General features: G+C 37.5%; 3 protein-coding genes and 1 pseudogene across 4 annotated transcripts; all 4 read left to right on the top strand.

Annotated features, from left to right (window-relative positions):
- The first annotated feature begins 2,286 nt into the window (after positions 1-2,286).
- Positions 2,287-5,383, top strand: LOC111430073 (probable LRR receptor-like serine/threonine-protein kinase At2g24230). Its single transcript, XM_023066211.1, has one exon. The coding sequence runs from the start codon at positions 2,722-2,724 to the stop codon at positions 5,275-5,277; it is 2,556 nt and encodes an 851-aa protein (XP_022921979.1). The 5' UTR covers positions 2,287-2,721; the 3' UTR covers positions 5,278-5,383.
- A 2,048-nt stretch (positions 5,384-7,431) lies between these two features.
- Positions 7,432-11,577, top strand: LOC111429676 (annotated as a pseudogene).
- Positions 11,578-12,767: 1,190 nt separating this feature from the next.
- Positions 12,768-17,069, top strand: LOC111429894 (probable WRKY transcription factor 32). Its single transcript, XM_023065971.1, has 5 exons — positions 12,768-13,214; positions 13,331-13,380; positions 15,165-15,868; positions 15,984-16,142; positions 16,375-17,069. Exons 1-5 carry the CDS (start codon positions 12,977-12,979, stop codon positions 16,730-16,732), a joined length of 1,509 nt encoding a protein of 502 aa, XP_022921739.1. The 5' UTR covers positions 12,768-12,976; the 3' UTR covers positions 16,733-17,069.
- A 1,232-nt stretch (positions 17,070-18,301) lies between these two features.
- Positions 18,302-20,598, top strand: LOC111429898. 2 transcript variants are annotated; one of them, XM_023065975.1, is made up of 7 exons: positions 18,302-18,603; positions 18,981-19,022; positions 19,158-19,240; positions 19,328-19,429; positions 19,536-19,750; positions 19,973-20,067; positions 20,144-20,598. In XM_023065975.1, the coding sequence occupies exons 1-7, from the start codon at positions 18,462-18,464 to the stop codon at positions 20,389-20,391; spliced, it is 927 nt and encodes a 308-aa protein (XP_022921743.1). In that variant the 5' UTR covers positions 18,302-18,461; the 3' UTR covers positions 20,392-20,598. The 2 variants fall into 2 exon arrangements, with proteins under 2 accessions (XP_022921743.1, XP_022921742.1); XM_023065974.1 differs by having other exon boundaries at positions 19,970-20,067.
- Positions 20,599-20,863: the final 265 nt, after the last annotated feature.

Raw genomic sequence — 20,863 nt, 5'->3', positions numbered from 1 at the left:
AACAAAAAAAAAAAAAAAAAAAAAAGTAATGGATTGACTTGTAATTCTAATCTTCTTATCACCTTATTATTATATTTATCACAATTTTAATTCAAAAGCTATTAAGGGCCCATCTAATAATTATTTTTATTATATAACTCAATTTTAAATTATTTTTCATATATAAATTAAAGTTTACACAATATTAGTATCATTTAGTTTTCATTTTTATTATAAAAAAATATTTAAATTCTAAAAACAAAATACAAAATTTAAAATAATTTATTTGTTATGTTTGTAAATCTGACAGCGCGACTAAGATTTTTTCCAGAATTGCCCTCATTTCATTATATTGTACACTTTTATCATCTTATCCCGTGAGGATAATGGGCCTTTCGAAAAAAAACTTTGGGCTTTGGACAGGGAATCTTCGGCCCAGATAGAAGTAGCAGGCCCATATAGAAGTGGGTAAGGTCGTCGCAGGCCCATACTTACGGAGCCCAACAATGAAAATAATGAGAGAAGCATATATCTATTTAATTTTATTATTATATTTGTGATAAGCCTAAAACTAAAATAAATAAACTAACAATTAATTTGGTTAATAATCTTTTAAAAAATTAATTATTAAGTAAGGATTTCTAATTAAAAAAAATCTTAAAATTTATCGAGAAAAAATTGATACTTGATACTCGAATAATATATTTATATATTTAATCATAAATCTATTTGAATGGGAATATTGTAAAAATAAAACGTTATTTTCTTTTGTATTTTATATATAATTAATTTCTTCCTCACACTAGAAATAAATCTTTTAAAAGAAATAAAATAATGGAAAAAGGGGGGAAAATAGATTATAGAAAAAGGAAATTAGAGTATAAAGTGGGAGGAGCATTTACTTAAAGACTGAGAAATGTTGGTAATTATGAAAGTCATTATGTCTGTTGAGTTATTTTTACTCCTTACCCCCTCAATTAATACACATCATTAATTTAATCATCCATATCTCCACATACACTTCCTAATTACTGTTCATACTTGTTTAATTACCTTAATTAATTTATTTCCTTATAATAATGGCACCCTAAATGCAAAATATAATTATATTATTTTATAAACTATATATTAGAGTGTTTAATAATTTTTTTTTAAAAATATATCAAAATCTAAAAAGAAATGGGTGGGGTGGTGGGAAAAACAATCTAAAATTACTTGAGAAATATGAGGTGGTCTTAGGAGGTTTGACTTTTTTTTTTTTTTCTTTTTTGTTGGGGTCAAATTTACACAACTTCCACTACCCATGTTCATACTTCCTACCTTTGCATTGACCTTTCTTTCCTTCTCATTTAGTCTATCTCTGAAAAAAAATTAAAAGGAGGAAAAAGAAAAAGTAATGGAATCACTGACTAAAACATAATTTGATGGATCACTGTATTATTATATATAACTAGAAGACTCGAAGTTAGAATTGTTAACTCACAGCGTACCATTCTAAAAAAATCTTAAAATGAATTATAAACTGACACACGAAACATTTCTTATAAATGTGTAAAAATCTCTCCCTGCTAAATGTATTGTAAAATTGTGACTATATGCATTTTAAAATCGTGAGACTAATAGCGATATGTAACGAGTTAAAGCAGATACTACTTGCTAGCGATAGATTAGCCCAAATTGCTAGCTATGGAACAATGAAAAAGGTGTTTTGGAAAGTTTATCGAGCATTGGAGTTTGGGGAAGAACAGTGTAAGAATTGTCCCCAAACAGTGTAAGAATTGAATTCTGTAGAAAGCTAAACATGGGAAGAAGGTGATGATTCCTCAGAATACTTGAATGCTAAGCCTGTCCTTCCTTTTCATGTGCATGATGAAAATAAGATAGCTTTAAGCACAAACTTCCCCTTCTAAAAGTTTAGCCCTTGCCTCCAAGTGGGAACCCTCTACTTGGATCTCTTCTTTTCACACTCAAAAAGCTTGAAGGCTTATCTTTTTAAAACTATATGTTTTTTAATCACTTAGTGCTAATAAACTAATCTGTTGTTTTGGGTGTAGCAGTTGGGTCCTGGAGATCTGTATTATAAAATTTAGATTTGGAAGACGGGTTAGAAAGTGAAACTAGAATTCCAAGACATAGTTTTATTTGTTAGGAATCACAAATCTCTACGATGGTATGATATTATTTACTTTAAGCATAAAACTCTCGTGACTTTGCTTTAAACTTTTCCAAAAGGTGACGATATATTTCTTACTTGTAAACTTATAATTATTCTCTAAATTAGCCTAACGTAAGACTCCTCCTCCACACGGTTCAAATCCAGATTTTTATTTGGAATAGTTAGTTGCTTCCTATGATGATCAGCAGCACTCATTCAGTACTGAAAGAATCATTGAATTCCCACCAGCAAGTTCTGATAAATTCCCCAACCTAACACTCCCTTTCCATTTAAAACTCACCTCATCATTTATGAATCCCAACCTCTTCTTCTTCAACATCTATAAGTTGGCCTTTTTGGAGTCCTTTCTTTTGTTGGTCATTATAAAGGTTTGGGAAATGGACTATGGCTTTTAGAGGGTTTTTAGTCTTGGAACTTGATGGAGTTGCAGAATCCAGGAAAGGTGCCGGAGATGGACCCAGGACCCTTTACGAGAGATTCTCAGTGAATAAGTAATGGTGCTTTGGAAAATCTAAAAGGGGTGGGATTTTAGATTCTGGGTTGGTCCTGTGTTTCAATTTCCTGAGATGGGTTTTCGATTGTTCGGTTCCATTTTAGTTCTTGCCCTGTTCTTCAAACCTTTGGCATCTCAGCAACCTAATACAGATGGGTTTTATATCTCTGAGTTTTTAAAGAAGGTGGGCTTGAGTTCCTCTCATTTCTACAATTTTTCTGCTCCTGTTTGTACATGGAAAGGGGTTTTCTGTGATAAAGAAGGGAATGTTATTGAGTTCATGGCTTCTGGTATAGGCCTCTCCGGCGCTATTCCCGACAACACTGTCGGAAAACTCAGCAAACTTCAGAGTTTGGACCTTAGCAACAACAAAATCACGGGTTTTCCTACAGATTTTTGGAGCTTAAGCTTACTCAAGAGGCTCAATCTCTCATCTAATCTGATTTCTGGCCCTCTTGGAGACAGTATTTGCAATTTCGGACAGCTTGAAAGTGTTGACATTTCCATGAACAGTTTCTCTGGGAAAATTCCTGAATCTATGAGCTCGTTGCTTAGTCTCCGAGTCCTGAAATTAGACCATAATAGGTTTGAAGAAAGGATCCCATCAGGGATCCTTAATTGTCAATCTCTGGTTTTAATGGACCTTTCGTGTAATCGGCTGAATGGCTCGCTTCCAGATGGGTTTGGGGCTGCATTTCCCAAGCTGGAAAGCTTGAACCTTGCAGGAAATGGAATTCATGGCCATGATTCAGATTTTTCTGGGCTAACAGCCATGGCAGCTCTCAACTTATCTGGAAACTTGTTTCAGGGTTCGGTTATGGGCTTGTTCAAAGAACAGTTGAAGGTGTTGGATGTAAGCAAAAATCAATTTCAGGGTCAAATTTCTCAGGTACAGCTCAATTCTAGCTATAATTGGTCTCATTTGTTGTATCTAGACTTGTCTGAGAATCAGATTAGTGGAGAAATTTTCAAGATTTTGGAGCGGGCTCAAAATCTTAAGTACCTTAATCTTGCTTATAATAATTTTAGCAGCCAGGAATTCCCACATGTTCAATTGCTTTCAAGTTTAGAATACCTTAATCTATCCAAATCTGGTCTCATCAATCATATTCCTCTTGAAATCTCTCAATTGAGCCATTTGAATACTCTTGACATCTCCCTGAATCATCTTACAGGGAGAATTCCATCTTTGAGCGTTAAAACACTCCAAATTCTTGATGTTTCTATGAACAATTTGAGTGGAGAAATCCCCTTATCGCTCTTGCAAAAACTGCCATGGATGGAGAGATTCAACTTCTCCTACAATAACTTAACCTTTTGTGATTCCAAAATTTCATTCAAAACCCTCCAAGCAGCCTTCCTTGGGGCAGCAAACAGCTGCCCCATTGCTGCAAATCCGAGTCTCTTCATTAGAAAACCGAGTAAACACGAGGTCTTGAAGTTGGCTCTGGCTGTTACCTTCTCCATGACCTGTCTACTTCTAGCAGTGATATTTCTAGCATTCGGATGCAGAAGGAAAAGCAGGACGTGGGTGGTAAAGCAGGCCTCTTACAAAGAAGAGCATAATATTTCAGGGCCCTTCTCTTTCCAGACTGATGCAACCACATGGGTGGCTGATGTTAAGCAGGCCACAGCGGTCTCAGTAGTAATTTTTGAGAAGCCATTGTTGAATATAACCTTTGCAGACCTATTATCTGCGACTTCGAATTTCGACCGGGGCACCCTATTGGCAGAGGGAAAGTTTGGCCCTGTCTATAGGGGCTTTCTACCTGGGGGAATTCATGTGGCTGTGAAAGTTTTGGTCCATGGTTCTACATTGACTGAGCGGGAAGCTGCAAGAGAACTCGAGTATCTTGGTCGAATTAAACACCCTAATCTTGTGCCATTAACTGGATATTGCTTGGCTGGGGATCAAAGAATTGCTATCTATGATTATATGGAGAATGGGACATTGCAGAATTTGCTGCATGACTTGCCACTAGGTGTTCAGACAACAGAGGACTGGAGCACAGATACATGGGAGGAAATTGACAACAGTGGAATAGAAAACGTTGGTTCAGAAGGTATGTTAACAACATGGAGATTTCGCCACAAAATCGCGCTAGGTACTGCTCGAGCACTTGCATTTCTTCACCATGGGTGCTCACCTCCGATCATTCATAGAGATGTTAAAGCCAGTAGTGTTTACCTGGATTATAACTTGGAACCCAGATTGTCAGATTTTGGACTGGCAAAGGTTTTTGGCAATGGTCTAAGTGAAGAGATTTCCCGTGGTTCGCCTGGTTACACGCCACCGGAGTTCTTACAGCCCGAGAATGACTCCGTAACACCCAAAACTGATGTATACTGCTTTGGTGTTGTCCTGTTTGAACTAGTTACTGGTAAAAAGCCAATAGGTGATGACTATCCAGAGGGAAAAGAAACTGAGTTGGTGAGTTGGGTAAGAGGACTTGTGAGGAAGAATCAAGGATCAAGAACTATTGATCCGAAAATTCGAGCTACAGGACCAGATGATCAAATGGAGGAGGCCCTTAAGATTGCATATCTATGCACAGCCGACCTTCCATCAAAACGACCAAGCATGCAGCAGATAGTTGGACTACTCAAGGACATTGAACCATCGGCTTAGATGAATTCAATAGATAAAAAAGACAAGCATTGAGGTTCTACATTGGTTCTTGAACTCCCTTCTTTGTTGCTGCAAGGGGAAGTGTATAGTACAGCCATCCTGGAAAGATATATTTCAAAATGTAGATGTATTTCTTCTTTCCTAATATTCATTGTGCAACACCGGAATTGTATGTCAAATCTATGAGTTTTGGCCTGGGAACTGAAACATGGGAATTTCCATCCAAATTTAGTAAAACAAGAGTTCAATTATGTTCAATTTGTTACATAGTGAGAGGCAGGAAAGTTAGGAACTACGACTCTCCACAATAATGTGATATAGTCTATTTTGAGCATAAGTTCTCGTAGTTTTGCTTTTAGTTTCCCTAAAAGGTCCCATATTAATGGAGATGTATTCTTTATAAACTCATGAGCGTCTCCTTAATTAGCCAATATGGGATTTTCTCTCAACAATTCTCTCATCGACCAAAGTATACCATAAAGCTTCTCTTGAGACCTATTAGCCCTCGAAACTTTAGGTATCATCACTTCAGGATGAAGGCCTGAGAATCTGCTGAATGATATCCAATTTTTCTTTTCCATCATTCTTTTCAACTATTATTTCAGCAGGGCAGTTGTGATGGAGAATATGGTAGTTGAGGGGGACCTTTGGGAGAATTTCAACATGCCGTGAACTTTATGGAAATGAAAACCATTCATCATGCCTGGGACCATTGCTGGAGCTCAAATCCATTTCTATCTAATTCTTGCCGCCCATAGGTGACATCTTTTTGCATGTGCTTCTCCCACCATTATGCCAATTTGGGTAAGCTTTTTCTAAACTTATTGCTATATGTTAACAGTAATATTTGAAAAACATTCACGTAAATAATGTAACAGTCAAAATTGATTGATAGCATATATTGTATTCTTTTAAGTTTTTTCTTTCGGAGTTTCCCTCAAGATTTTAAAACGCATCTTTTAGGGAAATGTTTCCACACCCTAAGAATGATTCGTTCCTCCCTCCAACCAATATAGGATCTCACAAATAAGGTCTCAAAACAGCTCTCATACTAGCACGAAATTTTCTCTACCAGCAAAGAATCACAGCATCAAAAGAATCCAAAAGAGGGGAGGGTGAGAAAAGGAAATACATTACTTGATTAGATGGAGCTTCTGGCCACCAACTTCTGTTCCAAATCGATGGATAATCAACAGCCACGGCCATTATTTCAAAACCTCATGCCTGTTGACCCCACTGGCTCAGCTTGGCATTTTATCAAACACTTGAAAGGACATTGAGAAAATGTGGATTTCACGCATCACCCCACTGCTGATTTGGTGGATTGATTGAGGCGTGTGAGTCTCGGTAACATGCCATGACCATTCTACTAAGCCGACAACGTTTCGAGCCCACAATTTTGATCAATAAGTTCAACTAAAAACCATAAGAAAAACCAAAGAGACACACATTTCTAAAGAACTGACTTTGACGACTCAAAACTCTTTGTCTAAGCAAATCACTCCTCTTTCTTCCATAAGTGGGCCTTCTAATCTAATAGATTCTAAAATTAAAAAAAATGGTATAATAAATCTTAATAAAATTTTTAATTTTCAGCGCATTTTTTTAATTTTATAATACAAAATAAAGATATTTTTAAATATTAGATACAGACACTCATAACTAAATTTATAATTTAATAATTTTTTAAAAAATATGACTATCATACATTTTTTTCCAACATTTTTAAATACTCTTTAGTATTGAGCTCATACAGCTATATTCGTGTCCAACACACAATCATTTACCCTAATGTTACATATATATATATATACCTATTTCAAAGATTAATTTTTTAATTTTAATTTGATAAGCATTTAACCATAAATTCATATTGTGATATTTTTTTTAATTAACAAATAAAAGTATTGAATTTTGGTGGAATAAGAATAAAAATGAAGATTAAAGGGGTTTTTCCTTTTTTATTTTTGTAAAAAGTGCACTTTAAAAGGACTGAAAATAAAATAGAATATTATATTTGGTAGACTTTTGGATAATTTTGCAATAAAGAGAGATTTAAAAAAAAAAAAAAAAAAGCAAAGGCTTTCGATTTTCTTTTTTTAAAAAAATTAAAAATAATTTATATGAAATGCTTTTATTCTCTTTCGCGCGCTTTCTTGTTACGGGGGAAAAAAGCAGTTAGAAACGGCGATGCGAAAGCGGGAGGGACTTAATCCAACGGCCACGATTTCATCTCTTTCAATTCGGGATTTGTGTATCTGAAAAGCCGGGAATATAAGAGCCGATTACTTCGTCTGAGAGAAAGTGAGAAAAAAAAAAGGGGTCTGAAATCGAAGCAGCGATGTCGGACGAGGAGCACCACTTTGACTCTAAGGCCAACGCCAGGGAGCCCGAGACTTACCCTGAGGAAGCTAGAACCATTCGCAAAAATGGCTACATCGTAATCAATAACAGACCCTTCAAGGTTTCCTTCTTTCCTTTTTTTCTCTGCAACTTTTCTGAGATTGACCTTGTTCTTCTTCCATGGAGTAAATTTTGGGGGCTTGTGCTATTCTTTGTTATAATTTTTCCTTGGCTCTTTGTAAGGGCAGACGTTTGATTGATTGTTGTTTCTGTACTTCTATTTCCTAGTGAAGATTGTCCCTGAATTTTTACTCCGTGACTACTGATTATGGCAATTTTTACTATTGTTTATGGTCTCCCCGATTGATTTAGGTTTCCCCTTTAATTTCTCTTGTTTCGCAACGTTGATGAAACCAGGGCCGTTTAGTTACGTATTATGTGTTATCCCACAGTAACAATTGCAGGGGGAATAAATTTCGAAGAGGTTGTGCAAAATTTGGCATAATCGGTTTATTGTTTTTAATGGCAAGTATTTCTTTCACCCAAATTGGATGCGTAATATGATTTGTCGCCTTGGTTTGCCAAAAATGCATATGGACTTGGCTTATTGACTTATTGACTTGTTGAGTTTTGCTATGGGACATGCCGTCGAACAGTTCAACAGGAACATACGGGCCATATACCGTTTACCATATATCGTCAAATGTCCCCTGTTGTGTGTTGTACAGTGCAAACAATGAGGTAGATGCCAGGCTAAATGTCCCCTGTTGTGTGTTGTACAGTGCAAACAATGAGGTAGATGCCAGGCTAAATGTTAATAGTGTTTAAAAACCACGAAATTGAAACTATCCACTTATGCTAGCTCTCGTGACTCTATTTTGGGTTTTGGAGATATTATCTACTTTGAACAATAGCTCTCGTGACTCTATTTTTGGTTTTTCCAAAATGACTCCTATCAATGGAGATGTATTCCTTACTTATAAATCCATAATCAACCTCTTAATTATCCGACGTGGGACTCCTCTCCCAACAATTCTCAACAATCCTCCTATTGAACAAAGTACACCAGAGAGCCTTCCATGAGACCTATGGAGCCCTTGAACAACCTCCCCGTAATAGAGACTCGACTTCTTCTCTAGAGCCCTTGAACAAAGGCACCCTTTGTTCAACTCTTGAGTCACTTTTGACACCCAAAAAGCAGTTTTCACAGCTCCTTATAGATTTGACGAGACTTTGAAACACTGAAATCAATTGAAACACATTGAAGAGACCTAAAAGTCAACTTCAGCCTACAACACAGAGTTGTAAAGAGTCGGTTGATAGAGATGTCAACCAGTTGAGTGGGGGAGGATGTCACGGTCATGCTTGTCCAAGGCATGTTACCTATGGCCGCATGACAGATGTTCTAGTCTTGCTTGTCTAAGTCGGTTGACAGGGAGGATGTCACAGTCATGCTTGTCTTGCTTGTTCAAGTCAGTTGACAGGCCTTTGTTCAACTCTTGAGTCACTTTTGACTACATCTTCGAGGCTCACAACTTCTTTGTTTGACATTTGAGGATTCTGTTGACATGACTAGATTAAGGGTATGGTTCTGATACCATGTTAAAAACCACAAACTTCCACAATAGTATGATATTGTCCACTTTGAGCATAAGCTTTCATGACTTTGTTTTTTGTTTCCCTAAAAAGACTCATACCAATGGAGGTGTATTTCTTACCTATAAACCTATGATCAACTCCTTAATTAGCCGATGTGGGACTCCTCTCCCAACCATCCTCAACAAATAGTGGATATAATCTTCCTGCTGCATTTGTCTTCTTGGTTAACAAAACGTCTTTGAAGCATTAGCAAAGCTTTTCTTTCCTAGAAAGAACTTTTGTATGCATGCCACCTTCTTTTTGTGTTGATACAATGTCCATGGTTATAGTTCCATTTTCCCTGGGACATTCCTTTGGAGCCTTCCTTGGCTCGAGCTATATGGAAAGATAAATACCCAACGAAGAATACATTTTTTTCTTTGAGAAGTCTCACACAAAGCTATCAACATCAAAGATCTCCTCAAAGATGTATGCCATGCCATTTCACCCGGTTGGTGCACTTTGATGATGAATTTCAAAACCACATTTTCATTGCGTATGACAATGATTTTCTGAAATGAACCATGGATATATGAAATAATATTCTTTCAAGCTACTTGGCCAAGCATATTTTGGCTGCCATATATCATCACTTTTTTCTATCTCCCTTCATTTCAGGTCGTTGAAGTTTCTACTTCAAAACCTGGAAAGCATGGACAAGCAAAGTGCCACTTTGTGGCAGTTGACATATTCGATGGGAAGATACTTGAAGTATTTGTTCCTTCTTCTCAGAAATGCGATGTAATTTCTTTGTCACTCTCTTCTTGTGTTCTACTCTCTAAGTACTAATTTTATTCTACTAACAAACGTTGCCTGTATTCCTTCCAGGTTCCCTATGTTTATCACACCGACTATCATCTGATTGATATATGTGAGGATGGTTTTGTAAGTTTCAATTATATTGAAACATGATATTGCTTTATATACGAAGCTTAGATCAATTTTTATGTCCCCTCGAAATTTTTTTTTGGGGGGGTTTCTATCTTGCTTCAATTCAGATTTGAGAAATATCCCCGTTCACCCCTCCCAAGAGAGAGGGAGAGAAAGCTCCCTGTTATTAGTTCATAACAAAAGTGTGAGACCCAGCATGAGTGTTATTAGTTCATAACAAAAGTGTGAGACCCAGCATGAGTAGGAGCATCAGTTGGAGAGGGGAACGAAGCATTCCTTATAAGGTTGTGGAAACCTTTTCCTAGCAGACGCGTTTTAAAAACTTTGAGGGGAAGCCCGAAAGGAAAAGTTTAAAGAGGACAATATCTATTAGTGGTGGGCTTGGGCCGTTACAAATAGTATCAAAGCCAGTCACCGGACGATATGCTAGCAAGGACGTTGGCCCCCAAGGGAAGTGGATTGTGAGATCTCACATCGGTTGGAGAGGGGAATGAAGCATTCCTTATAAGGGTGTGGGAACCTCTTTCTAGCAGATGCGTTTTAAAAATTTTGAGGAGAATCTCGAAATGAAAAGCCCAAAAAGGACAATATCTGCTAGTGGTGAGCTTGGGCCGTTAGTTCGATTGGTAGGAGTTTTGCAATCTTAATCTATAGCACGAGGATCTTGAGTCGAGACCTATTGACTTGGTAATTTTGCAGGTCAGTCTCCGTTCTGAAAATGGAAACATCAAGGATGGTCTGAGGCTCCCCAAGGATGAAAATCTGCGTAGGCAGGTACATAAATGATTATACCATTACATTTACAAACCTTCAAGCCATTGCTTTATAGCTTTCTGCAGCACCATCTCTGTTCCATTTATTTTCATGCCAATAGCTTAAAGAGGGGTTCGCTCATAGAAAAGATCTTGTAGTAACTGTCATGTCTGCAATGGGAGAGGACAGATCTGTGCTCTCAAGGAAATCGGTCCTAGAAGTTAAAACACAAAGCTATGGTTACACCTGATGGCTCAGAATCACCCCAACCAAAAGTTCTATCAAGTATGTTTATATGTCATAAAACCATATTCTCAGCAAGGTACTTCAAGCTATTGATCCTTGCACACTGCTGAAAGGATACATACATGTTTTACTTTATATAGTACACTACTTATAAAATATGTAACCCCCCCTGTTTTCTAAGAAGCCCTTTGAATAAGATCTTGGGTTCTAGTAGGAAGATAAACAAACAGGTTTTCTGGTCTTTTGGTCTCTTTCTTCTTTTGTCTAGAGGTTGTTATTAAGGTCATTGAAGCTCATCACTATCGAGTGGCTGTTGTTTCCTTGAAAAAGGGCGAGGGCTTGGCCCGACCGATATGAATGACTGTAATTATTGTCATAAAGGCAAACAACACATAGTAATTGGATGCATGTCACTGACAAGCTGCTGAACCACACAATTCTTTATACTTTCACTCTTAATCTCAAGCATCAAATAGTCAATCTTATCATCATATGACATGTTGCTATATGATTGGCACTACTCTGATAGTGAGACTCGTCTTGTCCCATGGCTCTAAATGTGGCAAAACATTGTTAAGCTATGTCATTTGATTGAATGCTTGTCTGCTGTTATTATTCTCACGGATGACCCGTCTATGTTCGTGGGATCTCTCAATCCATCCTGACACATTATTTGGTAACTAGTTTTTGATATCATTTATAACAACCTAGACCTACTATTAGTAGATATTGTCCGTTTTAGCCGGTTGCGTATTGCCATTAACCTTACAATTGTGGGATCTCTCCAACCATCTCTCAATCCATCCTGGCACATTATTTGGTAACTAATTTTGATATCATTTATAACAACCTAGACCTACTATTAGTAGATATTGTTCGTTTTAGCCGATTGTGTATCGTCGTTAACCTTACGGTTTTAAAATGCATATATTAGGAAGATGTTTCCACTATCCCCTCTCCAACCATTGTGGGATCTCTCAATCCACCTCTTGAGGCACTAACCGGTGACTAGTTCCGATATCATTTGTAACTACTCAGATCCACTACTAACAAAAATTGTCCATTTTAACTTGTTACATATTGTCATCGACCTCAGTTTTTAAACGAGTTTGTTAGGGAGAAGTTTCTACACACCTATAACAAATGTTTAGTTATCCTCTTCAATCAATGTGAGATCTTTGGTAACAACTAGTTAGTTTATTTAAAAAAAAAAGATATCGGAGATTAATAATTCATCAAACATATAGTTGTAAAATGTCCTTTATGATTTTAAGGCACGAGATCTTTGTCTCCCTAAATTAAAAACTAGTTTTGAAACAAATAATATTTTTTTTTCCTATTTTTAAATAGAAGAATAAAACCACAGAATCTAGGGAAAAACAAATTCTATAAGGAAAAAATATTAAATATTAGGACAATGATATTAGTCGTACTGAAATGGAAGCCCATGTGGCCACAAACGCTGTGAAAGAGAACCGTCAAACTAAAAGAATGCAACGGTGATAAGACCATGAAACATGATCGGACGGCTGTATAGTGAGAGAGTACTTGACGGCGTTCGTTAACTAAAACCACCTGAGTCAACTACAGTCAAAAGCACTTGTGCATTTCGCTTGAAAGCGGCATCTTGTCTCTCTGTCTCTCTGTCTCTCTCTCTCTAAAAACCTTTCTTTCTCTCACATAATCTATTCTTTTATGTCACTTGGACGCAGACTCCGATACTCGATCTTGGGATCGCCTTGGTTTCGGCTTTGCTTCGGGCACTGTAAAACAATTTGCAATAGTTGGTGACTTCACTTTCCTTTTTCTCTTTTGAGGAGAATCGGCCATGGCGGAGCGCCAATGTTTTGAAACTGACCGACTTGGAAGCTCGAAGGTTACTGCTGGGCAAGAGGACGACGAAGAAGAAATGGAAGATTCGGAGGTGGAGTTGGAAGATGGAGAAGCGTTGAGTGAGTTGCAACCGATTGAGTCGAGGATCGATTCGTTGGTTACTGAAGCTGCGGTGAGGGAGTCTCCTTCTGAAACCCTAACGGCGCCTTCTGCGAATCACTCCTCGGAGAACGGTTGGTTTTTGGAAACGGAATTTATTCTGTATCGGTAGATGTGTTATTTAGTCTTTAAGCAATTGCTTTTGGTGGAATTTTTCTGTGTGTGATTTTTTTTTTTGTTCATCCTACAGGTTTGCCCGTCGATTCTGCTGCGCAGTCACTCGAAGAAGCTGAATTCAAGGTAAGGATCTCGATCAATTCCACGATAAGCTTTTATTTTCTCAATTGTTTGCTTGTATCGGTTTTGTTGGTTTGATATTGTTTGCGAAGTCCAGTAGTGAGATTTCAACTGGTAAATTGAAGTTGTTCAGTATGCGCAGCTTAGGAATATTGTTTATGAGATTAGAGAGGTGATGAGAGGCAGAAATGTTCCATTTCTCTTTGTTTACCCTCCTCTTGAAGTTGAATCGATTTTTCTAAAGTTAAGCTCCAGCGTCCAGCCAGTCAGTAAAACTCATCTCAATCTGCTAATAACTCATGTACTACTAAGATTGTCTCTCTGTGACTTGCTTCGTTATCTCTGCTTCAGAGAAATAGAATCTTGATTCTCTAGTGCAAAACATTATGCTGGTTTTCATTTCTTATTGGAAGAAGTAAGATTTGAGTATTTGCAATTTTCATTTGAAACACATTGTATTTGCAATGTCCTTTACTTTTGTTCCTAATTCATGTAAATAGCTTCATTATCTATTGTGAATCATGCATGAAAGAGCAGCCTAGTTCAAAATCAATGTCAAAAAAGATGGCATGTGAATATTTTGTTGCTCCACAATAATATCTGATGCAAAACGATGGACATTTTTACTGGACTTCCAAAATGTGAGAGTTTTGCTTCTTGTTTGATGCATTTTCATTTAGGATACTGCCTGAACATTGAACAGGTTTGAAACAGAACAAAAAAAAAAAAAAAATCTACTTAATGAACTTTATATTCATGAGGAGGATACTTTCCTTCTGTCATCTTTGTTGCATTACATTTCATAACTTTAGCATTATCAGATGGCGCTGTCCTAGAATTGTGAAATTTGAGATTTGGAAGGCAAACGATTGGGTATGATATTTTTGGCCTTATTAATTCAGCCTTATATAGCTTCTTTCTGTACACTGTGGTTACTTCAGGACTCATTTCACAGAACTTGAAGAGTTTTGTGCTTCAATTTTCTTCCTTTTATTCACCATCTCCTTTCAGAACTTAATAACTCTTCTACAGTTGACCTAATCTAGAATTCTAGCCACAATGAACAAGAAAAAAAAAAAACAAAAAAAAACTACTTTGTTTGGTTGGTGGGCCACCTACCATTTGCTTTTTTTATGCCCTTTGGCTATAGAGCCTATAGAGAGGAAGCTGTGTTTTCTTTACAATCTTCCTTACAAAAAAATGTATGATTTAAGAGGCTGCCGTTTCCAGCCAAACTAACTATTATATTAATACTTGTCGTTTGTTATCAAATACAAAGCAGACACGAATCTTTGGTCATATTCTTGGTATCTTTCCCATATTATTGAAGCACTTCCACTTTCTGATTTTTCTGTTTATATTTGTCGATTATGAATATGACCAATGTTCTTGTTTCAAAGCTTATTAACTGGTATTTGTCTCCCTCAAAGATGCAGTTTAAGATGTTCATTTGAATGGAAAGTTAATGATCAAAGATGCAGTTTAAGATGCTCTTTTGAGGGGAAAGTTAATGATTAATCATTGACGGTGTTTGTTTCCTACCAAAAAATATATATAAGTCGGGAAGTGAGAGAATTGCTGAGCTAGAGTTTGTGATGCAACAACTTGAGAGTTAGTTACTTGGGCCTATTTCGGTTCTCTGAGCCTTTTAACTTCTTTTAGATACATGTTAAATACATCAGTGCACTTTTGTTATTCCGCACATCACAATAACTTAAGAGCTAGGATCCTTATGGATGGTTTGATGCCTTGGTATGCTAATTTTTTTTCCTCATTCTCGTAAGCAGCAATCTCCATCTTCCTGCCATGAGCCTTTGGCTGTTGAAGCAACCGAGACAGATAAGGTGCAAGAACAAAGCCAGCTTCAGTTGTCAATATATAAAGGACCTGATCCGGAACAATCACCAACTTCTGTTACCCAGTCTATCTCATCCTCCGCAAGTCCAAGTTTATCCAAACATAAACTGTCACCTAAGAAGGTCCAGAAAGAATGTAAGCCAGAGCCAAGCCAGAAAAATTCTTCCAACCATAAAACTGCATCATCGGTTCCCAATGTTAGGACACCTGCTTCTGATGGTTACAATTGGAGAAAATATGGTCAGAAGCAAGTGAAGAGTCCTAAGGGTTCGCGTAGCTATTACAAGTGTACATATTCTGAATGCTGTGCTAAGAAGATAGAATGTTGTGATCACTCAGGCCATAGAACAGAGATTGTTTACCGGAGCCAACATAGCCACGATCCACCTAGGATGATTAGCAACCCCAAGGAAAGACAGCTTGTGCCATATGTTGAGCCTGTAGTTAAGCAAATCATTACAGAACATTCCAGAAGAGTAATTAATGATTCAAATCCTCCCACGCCTTCTAAAGAACCTTCACGGGAAACAGCTTCAGTCCTTGTAAGGAAACGACAGTACTCGAGTGACTCTGATGGAAATGATGAATTTAAAATCAAAGATGAGAATGACGGCGAACCTGAGACAAAACAAAAGTAAGTCTGCACCTTGAATTGCTGAGCTCTGTCTTATTTCTACTTTTTGCATATAATGTTTAGCATATATAAGCCTGATGTAGTGCTAATGTTTTGTTTTCTTACTGGTAATTAGAGTTAAGAAAAGTAGTGCGGGATATTCAGGTACTCCCTTAAAACCTGGAAAGAAACCGAAATTTGTGGTGCATGCAGCGGGTGATGTGGGGATCTCGGGCGACGGATACAGATGGCGCAAGTATGGTCAGAAAATGGTGAAAGGAAGTCCTCATCCCAGGTGCATACCTTTTCATTATTTATGTTATACAGTTACATATGTCTCACTGCTGGTTTGATGGAAAATAAGAGTTTTTTAATGCTGACTGCATAAGCTTTGGATATTCCCGACTGTCTTTCCTTCTCCAATTAATTTATATATCCCGCCAAATATATTACGAAATCATATTCTGATGCCTTGCATTGTCTGATTTTGATGATGTTATTTTATCTTTAAAAAAAAATTAATGAAGGAACTACTACCGTTGTACCTCTGCTGGGTGTCCAGTCCGTAAGCACATCGAATCAGCAGTAGAAAATCCATATGCAGTGATTATAACATACAAGGGAGTTCATGATCACGACATGCCTGTACCGAAGAAACGACACAGTCCACCAAGTGCTCCTCATGTAGCTGCTGCAGCTCCAGCCTCCATGAGCAATACGCAACCGAAGACAACAGACTTAACCGAGAACCAAATTTCTTCAACACAGTGGTCTGTGGATGCTGAAGGAGAATTGACTGGTGAGGCCTTGGAGCTTGGAGGTGAGAAGGCAATGGAATCTGCTCGAACACTTTTGAGCATCGGATTTGAAATCAAGCCTTGCTGAACTAACTGTGCGACTCGGTATGAACATTCATGGCTGTGTATCTCTATGTGAAATATCTGATTAGCAGGTTTGGTTACTGTTGAGCTATTTCTTTCTTTTTGTCTTCCCTTTCTCAATCCCCTCTTTCCCTTAGCCATTTATGTAACAGTTGTGTAAATTTGGTTTCATTATACACCTCCCTGATTTGGCACGGGGATGATGATTTCCTGGCTGTCTGTCTCTTCCAGGAACAACTTCATTTTCTGGTTCGTAGAAGAAACTGGTAGCAGCAGCCTACCTCAGCTATTCTAGCCTTTTCCCCCTCCCAAGTTAATTAATGAGAGACTATATTTCCGGATTGATTGGGTTAATAAGAAGAAACAGAATTATCAATTTTTTTTATATGTAACAAATATTGTCCTCTTTAAAACGGGTCCATTAGTGGAAGGTTTTCACACCCTCATAAATTTCCCTTGAGGCTTTAAAACGTGTCTGTTAGGGGAAGGCTTGCACACCCTTGTAAATGGTAGTTTGTTCTCCTCCCCAACTAATGTGGTACATCAAAATCCACCCCTTTCGAGGCCCAGGGACACTGGCACTCTTTCTTTCCTACAATTGATGTGGGACCGCCCCCAAATCCACCCCATTGGGGCCCAGCATTCTTACTGACACACCGTCTCGTGTCCTTCGGGGAACAGCGAGAAGACTGACACATCGTTTAGTGTCTGGCTCTAATACCATTTGTAACGCCCCAGATCCACCGCTAGCAGATATTGTCCTCTTTGGGCTTTCTCTTTCGGGCTTTCTTTCAAGGTTTTAAAACGTGTCTGCTACGGAGAGGTTTTCACACCCTTGTAAATGGTGGTTTGTTGTACTCCCCAACCAACGTGAGATCTCACACATTATTATTCTCTTTTGACTTCTTGGCCATAAATAGGAATGAAGTGAAGGAGAATCTTAGAAAATGGTCTGTGCCACGCTGGCACTACCTCCAGTACACTAAAAGCCAATGCCTGACGTGGAAGTCAGGATTTTGGACTTTTATTTATTATTATTATTAGTTATGAATGTTCATCTTTGTAATTAATTATAAATAAAATTTTAATTTCTAGTTCACGGAAAATAATTAATTAAATTTCGTAAATAAATCAGAGCATATTTTTTTAATAAACACAATATAATGTGGTTTCCATAAAGTTTTGCTTGTGTAAGCTAAAAGTTGTTGAGCTCCACTATGATCTCAATTTATAAAAAGGAGAAAAAAGTAAAATTATATTTATTTCTTTAATATATATTTTTAATTATATGAATTATAAAATCTTGCCATGATTTGAAATAAAGTTATTTTTATTATTATTAATGGTCAAAATTCGATATGGTGTCTTTGTCTCAATAATTGCAAATATTTATTCAAAATTGAAGTAAAATATTATTTTAAATATTTTCAATCATATATAATCACTTTATTTGTTGGTAGAATACTCATCTTCGAGATTGGTCACGTGATCTGGGCATCGAATTGTGGGACTCTCACGTGCCTCGTTAAAACCCAGTGCCCTCCCTTCGGACACGATCAAATTAACCAAGGATCTCTCTCTCTCTCTCTCTCTAAGCTCAGCCACTACTGATTCCTCAACCTGTACCAGAAGGATGGAATGTGGCAACAGGGTATAGCTGATTCTGATCCTTTTTAGGTTTAGAATCAATGATTAAGGAAAGGTAGGGATTGAGGAGGAAATTCTGGAGAAAAATGAGTGTTACTTTGACTGTAATGACCTTCAATCTCCATGACGATCAACCACCAGAGAGTTCAAATTCATGGGAGAAGAGGAGGGATTTGTGTATCAGTGTCCTCACTAGCTATTCTCCAGCGATTCTCTGCACTCAGCAAGGTAGGTCGCTTGTTTTCTACTGCACTTCTACTCTATTTTATGGTGTTGCATATTTGATTCTGCGAATGCTTGTGGATCTTGATCCTTGGTGGATTTTGTCGCAATAGTTCATCTGTGTCTTCGTCGATTCGAGATTTTTTGGTGCGTTTTTGGTTCTATAGGATTTCGTTGGAGTTTTGACAGGCATGGCCTGGGTTATTTTGATCGGAAGCTCCATTGTTGTTTGCTCCAATTCTAGTAGTGTGGACATTTTAGTGGAGCGTTTTTTTGGGGCTAAATTCAGTGATTGAGTTCGATACATTTGATTTAGAATAAATTAGTGAGCTCTTACAATTTGCCTCTCTGATTCCTTAATTTCTTATCCCTAATGAGTTCAGGTGTGAAATCTCAGTTGGAGTTTCTTCAGCAGGGCTTGCCTGGTATGCGCTTCTACTGAGATTATTTGTATGAACTTGTAGGCTTGTTATAATGATATAGATAGTTTCGTAGGTCTCTAGTTTTTGTATTTGTATTACATTCTTAGCCTGTAATTTGGAGTATTGAATCTCTTGTAGGCTATGAGAAATTTGGAATTTCAAGAAAAGGATCCCATGACGATTCAGATGAACACTGCACAATCTTTTATGACAAGGAGAAGGTATCATATTATTTTCCTTTCTGATTTCGTATCAGTTTTAATTCAAGCTCGATAACCTGGTGTGCATTTCATTCCTCAATTAAAAAGGTAGAGCTGTTAGAAGGTGGCACGTTTTGGTTGTCGGAATCACCTTCTGTCCCAGGAAGCGTGTCGTGGGGTTCGATTGCTCCGCATATTGCGACATGGGCGATATCCTTGAGTTCTATTAAGAATTCTCTTACATTGCATTTTAACATATCCTTTTGACTTTGTATGGAGAACCTTGAGTTATTTGTTAACTTGACATGATGCCCACACATTCCAACTGAAAGGAGTCGAGCCTCCTGGGTTCTCGTTTCAGATAGTAAACACAAACATGGACGAGCTCAACCCCCGTGCTCGTAGGCGAAGTGCTTTGCTTACATGGCAGCACATTGCATCCTTACCTCCTAGCTTGCCAGTTATATATTGTGGAGGTTTCAACACGGAAAAGGAATCGACTACGGGTCGTTTTCTTCTTGGGAGATCGAGGTAATCGAAAAAATGTGTATTCGAATTAGTATTGATCGACCTGGATAGTGTGTTCAATCCAATCTATAGGTTATCTTTGAACTTTTTCTGTCTTAATCAGCCTTATTAGCTCACATAGTTGATTGATCTTACTCAGCTGACAGATCATTGTAGATTTTGTATTCAGTTATGAAACTTATTCTAACTCTAAATTGTTCCGTGGCTTCTCTTTCATGCTAGCAGAGAAAAGGGTGCAGTGGGGGACATGAGAGATACATGGGCAATCGCTCGGGCGAGGAAGAACGTTTCTCTCATTCGAACCTATCATGGTTTCAAAGGTATGCAATTTAGCTTAGCCAAAACTTTCTTAGGAGCTTGTTCAGCCTTTGCCCGACTCTGCCAGATTCTTTTCAGGTGACAAACAGGGAGCTTTCGAGTTTTTCAAGCTGATTCTACGAGCGCTTTGCCTTTGCTGGGATCGCCAGACTCAAGATCTACATGTAGATTGGATTCTTTTCAGAGGTAGATCTTTGATCCCTGTCCTGTGTGAAGTGGTGAATGATAATATCGACGGGTTCTACCCGTCGTCTCACTACCCTTTGTTTGCCGAATTCATGCTTCCTCGTACCGTCAGAATGCTTGAAACAACAACTCAAGAGTAACACTTGATCACCAATCTGTCATAACTCAGAATTTCCCATTTTTCCCTGTTTAAGCTCCAAATGATCTGTTCATTGGTGTTAGAAGAAGATGTTTATATCAGCAAGTTCTCTGTACTGTTTTACACTGTATGATAATCTTCAAATGACACTTGAACTGCTTCAAAATTGCTTCTGAGAATCTCAAAGTTGTATCGAATGTTCTTCCATATTAAGAATTTGTTTCAAGAATTGGTCTCTTTAGCTACCAATATCTATCAGATTATAGCCATTGAGGCTTCGGTTCTATCTGAGAGGAATATCTATCCTTCTCTATGACACGAAACATATTAGACACGAAACTGTTTAAGATATATGAAACGTTCTTAAAATTTTAAGAGCTTGTTAAACACGAAATTTAAGTTCAGGACGATGGACGTTTTTTAAAATTATATCTGAAATAATTAAAAATCTAAATAAAATACGAAAAAGAAAA

Source organism: Cucurbita moschata, unplaced genomic scaffold (genome assembly GCF_002738365.1).
Source record: "Cucurbita moschata cultivar Rifu unplaced genomic scaffold, Cmos_1.0 Cmo_Scf00032, whole genome shotgun sequence".
In the NCBI taxonomy this organism is placed as follows: Eukaryota; Viridiplantae; Streptophyta; class Magnoliopsida; order Cucurbitales; family Cucurbitaceae; genus Cucurbita; species Cucurbita moschata.
This window is presented reverse-complemented; position numbering and strand designations above follow the sequence as displayed.

Excerpts from the sequence above, each read along its gene's own strand:
- LOC111430073 (XM_023066211.1), top strand. The coding sequence starts at position 2,722 with ATGGGTTTTCGATTGTTCGGTTCCATTTTAGTTCTTGCCCTGTTCTTC.
- LOC111429894 (XM_023065971.1), top strand. The coding sequence starts at position 12,977 with ATGGCGGAGCGCCAATGTTTTGAAACTGACCGACTTGGAAGCTCGAAG. Across the intron at positions 15,869-15,983 it reads GAACCTGAGACAAAACAAAA|AGTTAAGAAAAGTAGTGCGG; the intron begins GTAAGTCTGCAC and ends ACTGGTAATTAG. Across the intron at positions 16,143-16,374 it reads AAAGGAAGTCCTCATCCCAG|GAACTACTACCGTTGTACCT; the intron begins GTGCATACCTTT and ends AAATTAATGAAG.
- LOC111429898 (XM_023065974.1), top strand. The coding sequence starts at position 18,462 with ATGAGTGTTACTTTGACTGTAATGACCTTCAATCTCCATGACGATCAA. Across the intron at positions 19,430-19,535 it reads CGCATATTGCGACATGGGCG|ACATTCCAACTGAAAGGAGT; the intron begins ATATCCTTGAGT and ends CATGATGCCCAC. Across the intron at positions 19,751-19,969 it reads TTTCTTCTTGGGAGATCGAG|CAGAGAAAAGGGTGCAGTGG; the intron begins GTAATCGAAAAA and ends CTTTCATGCTAG.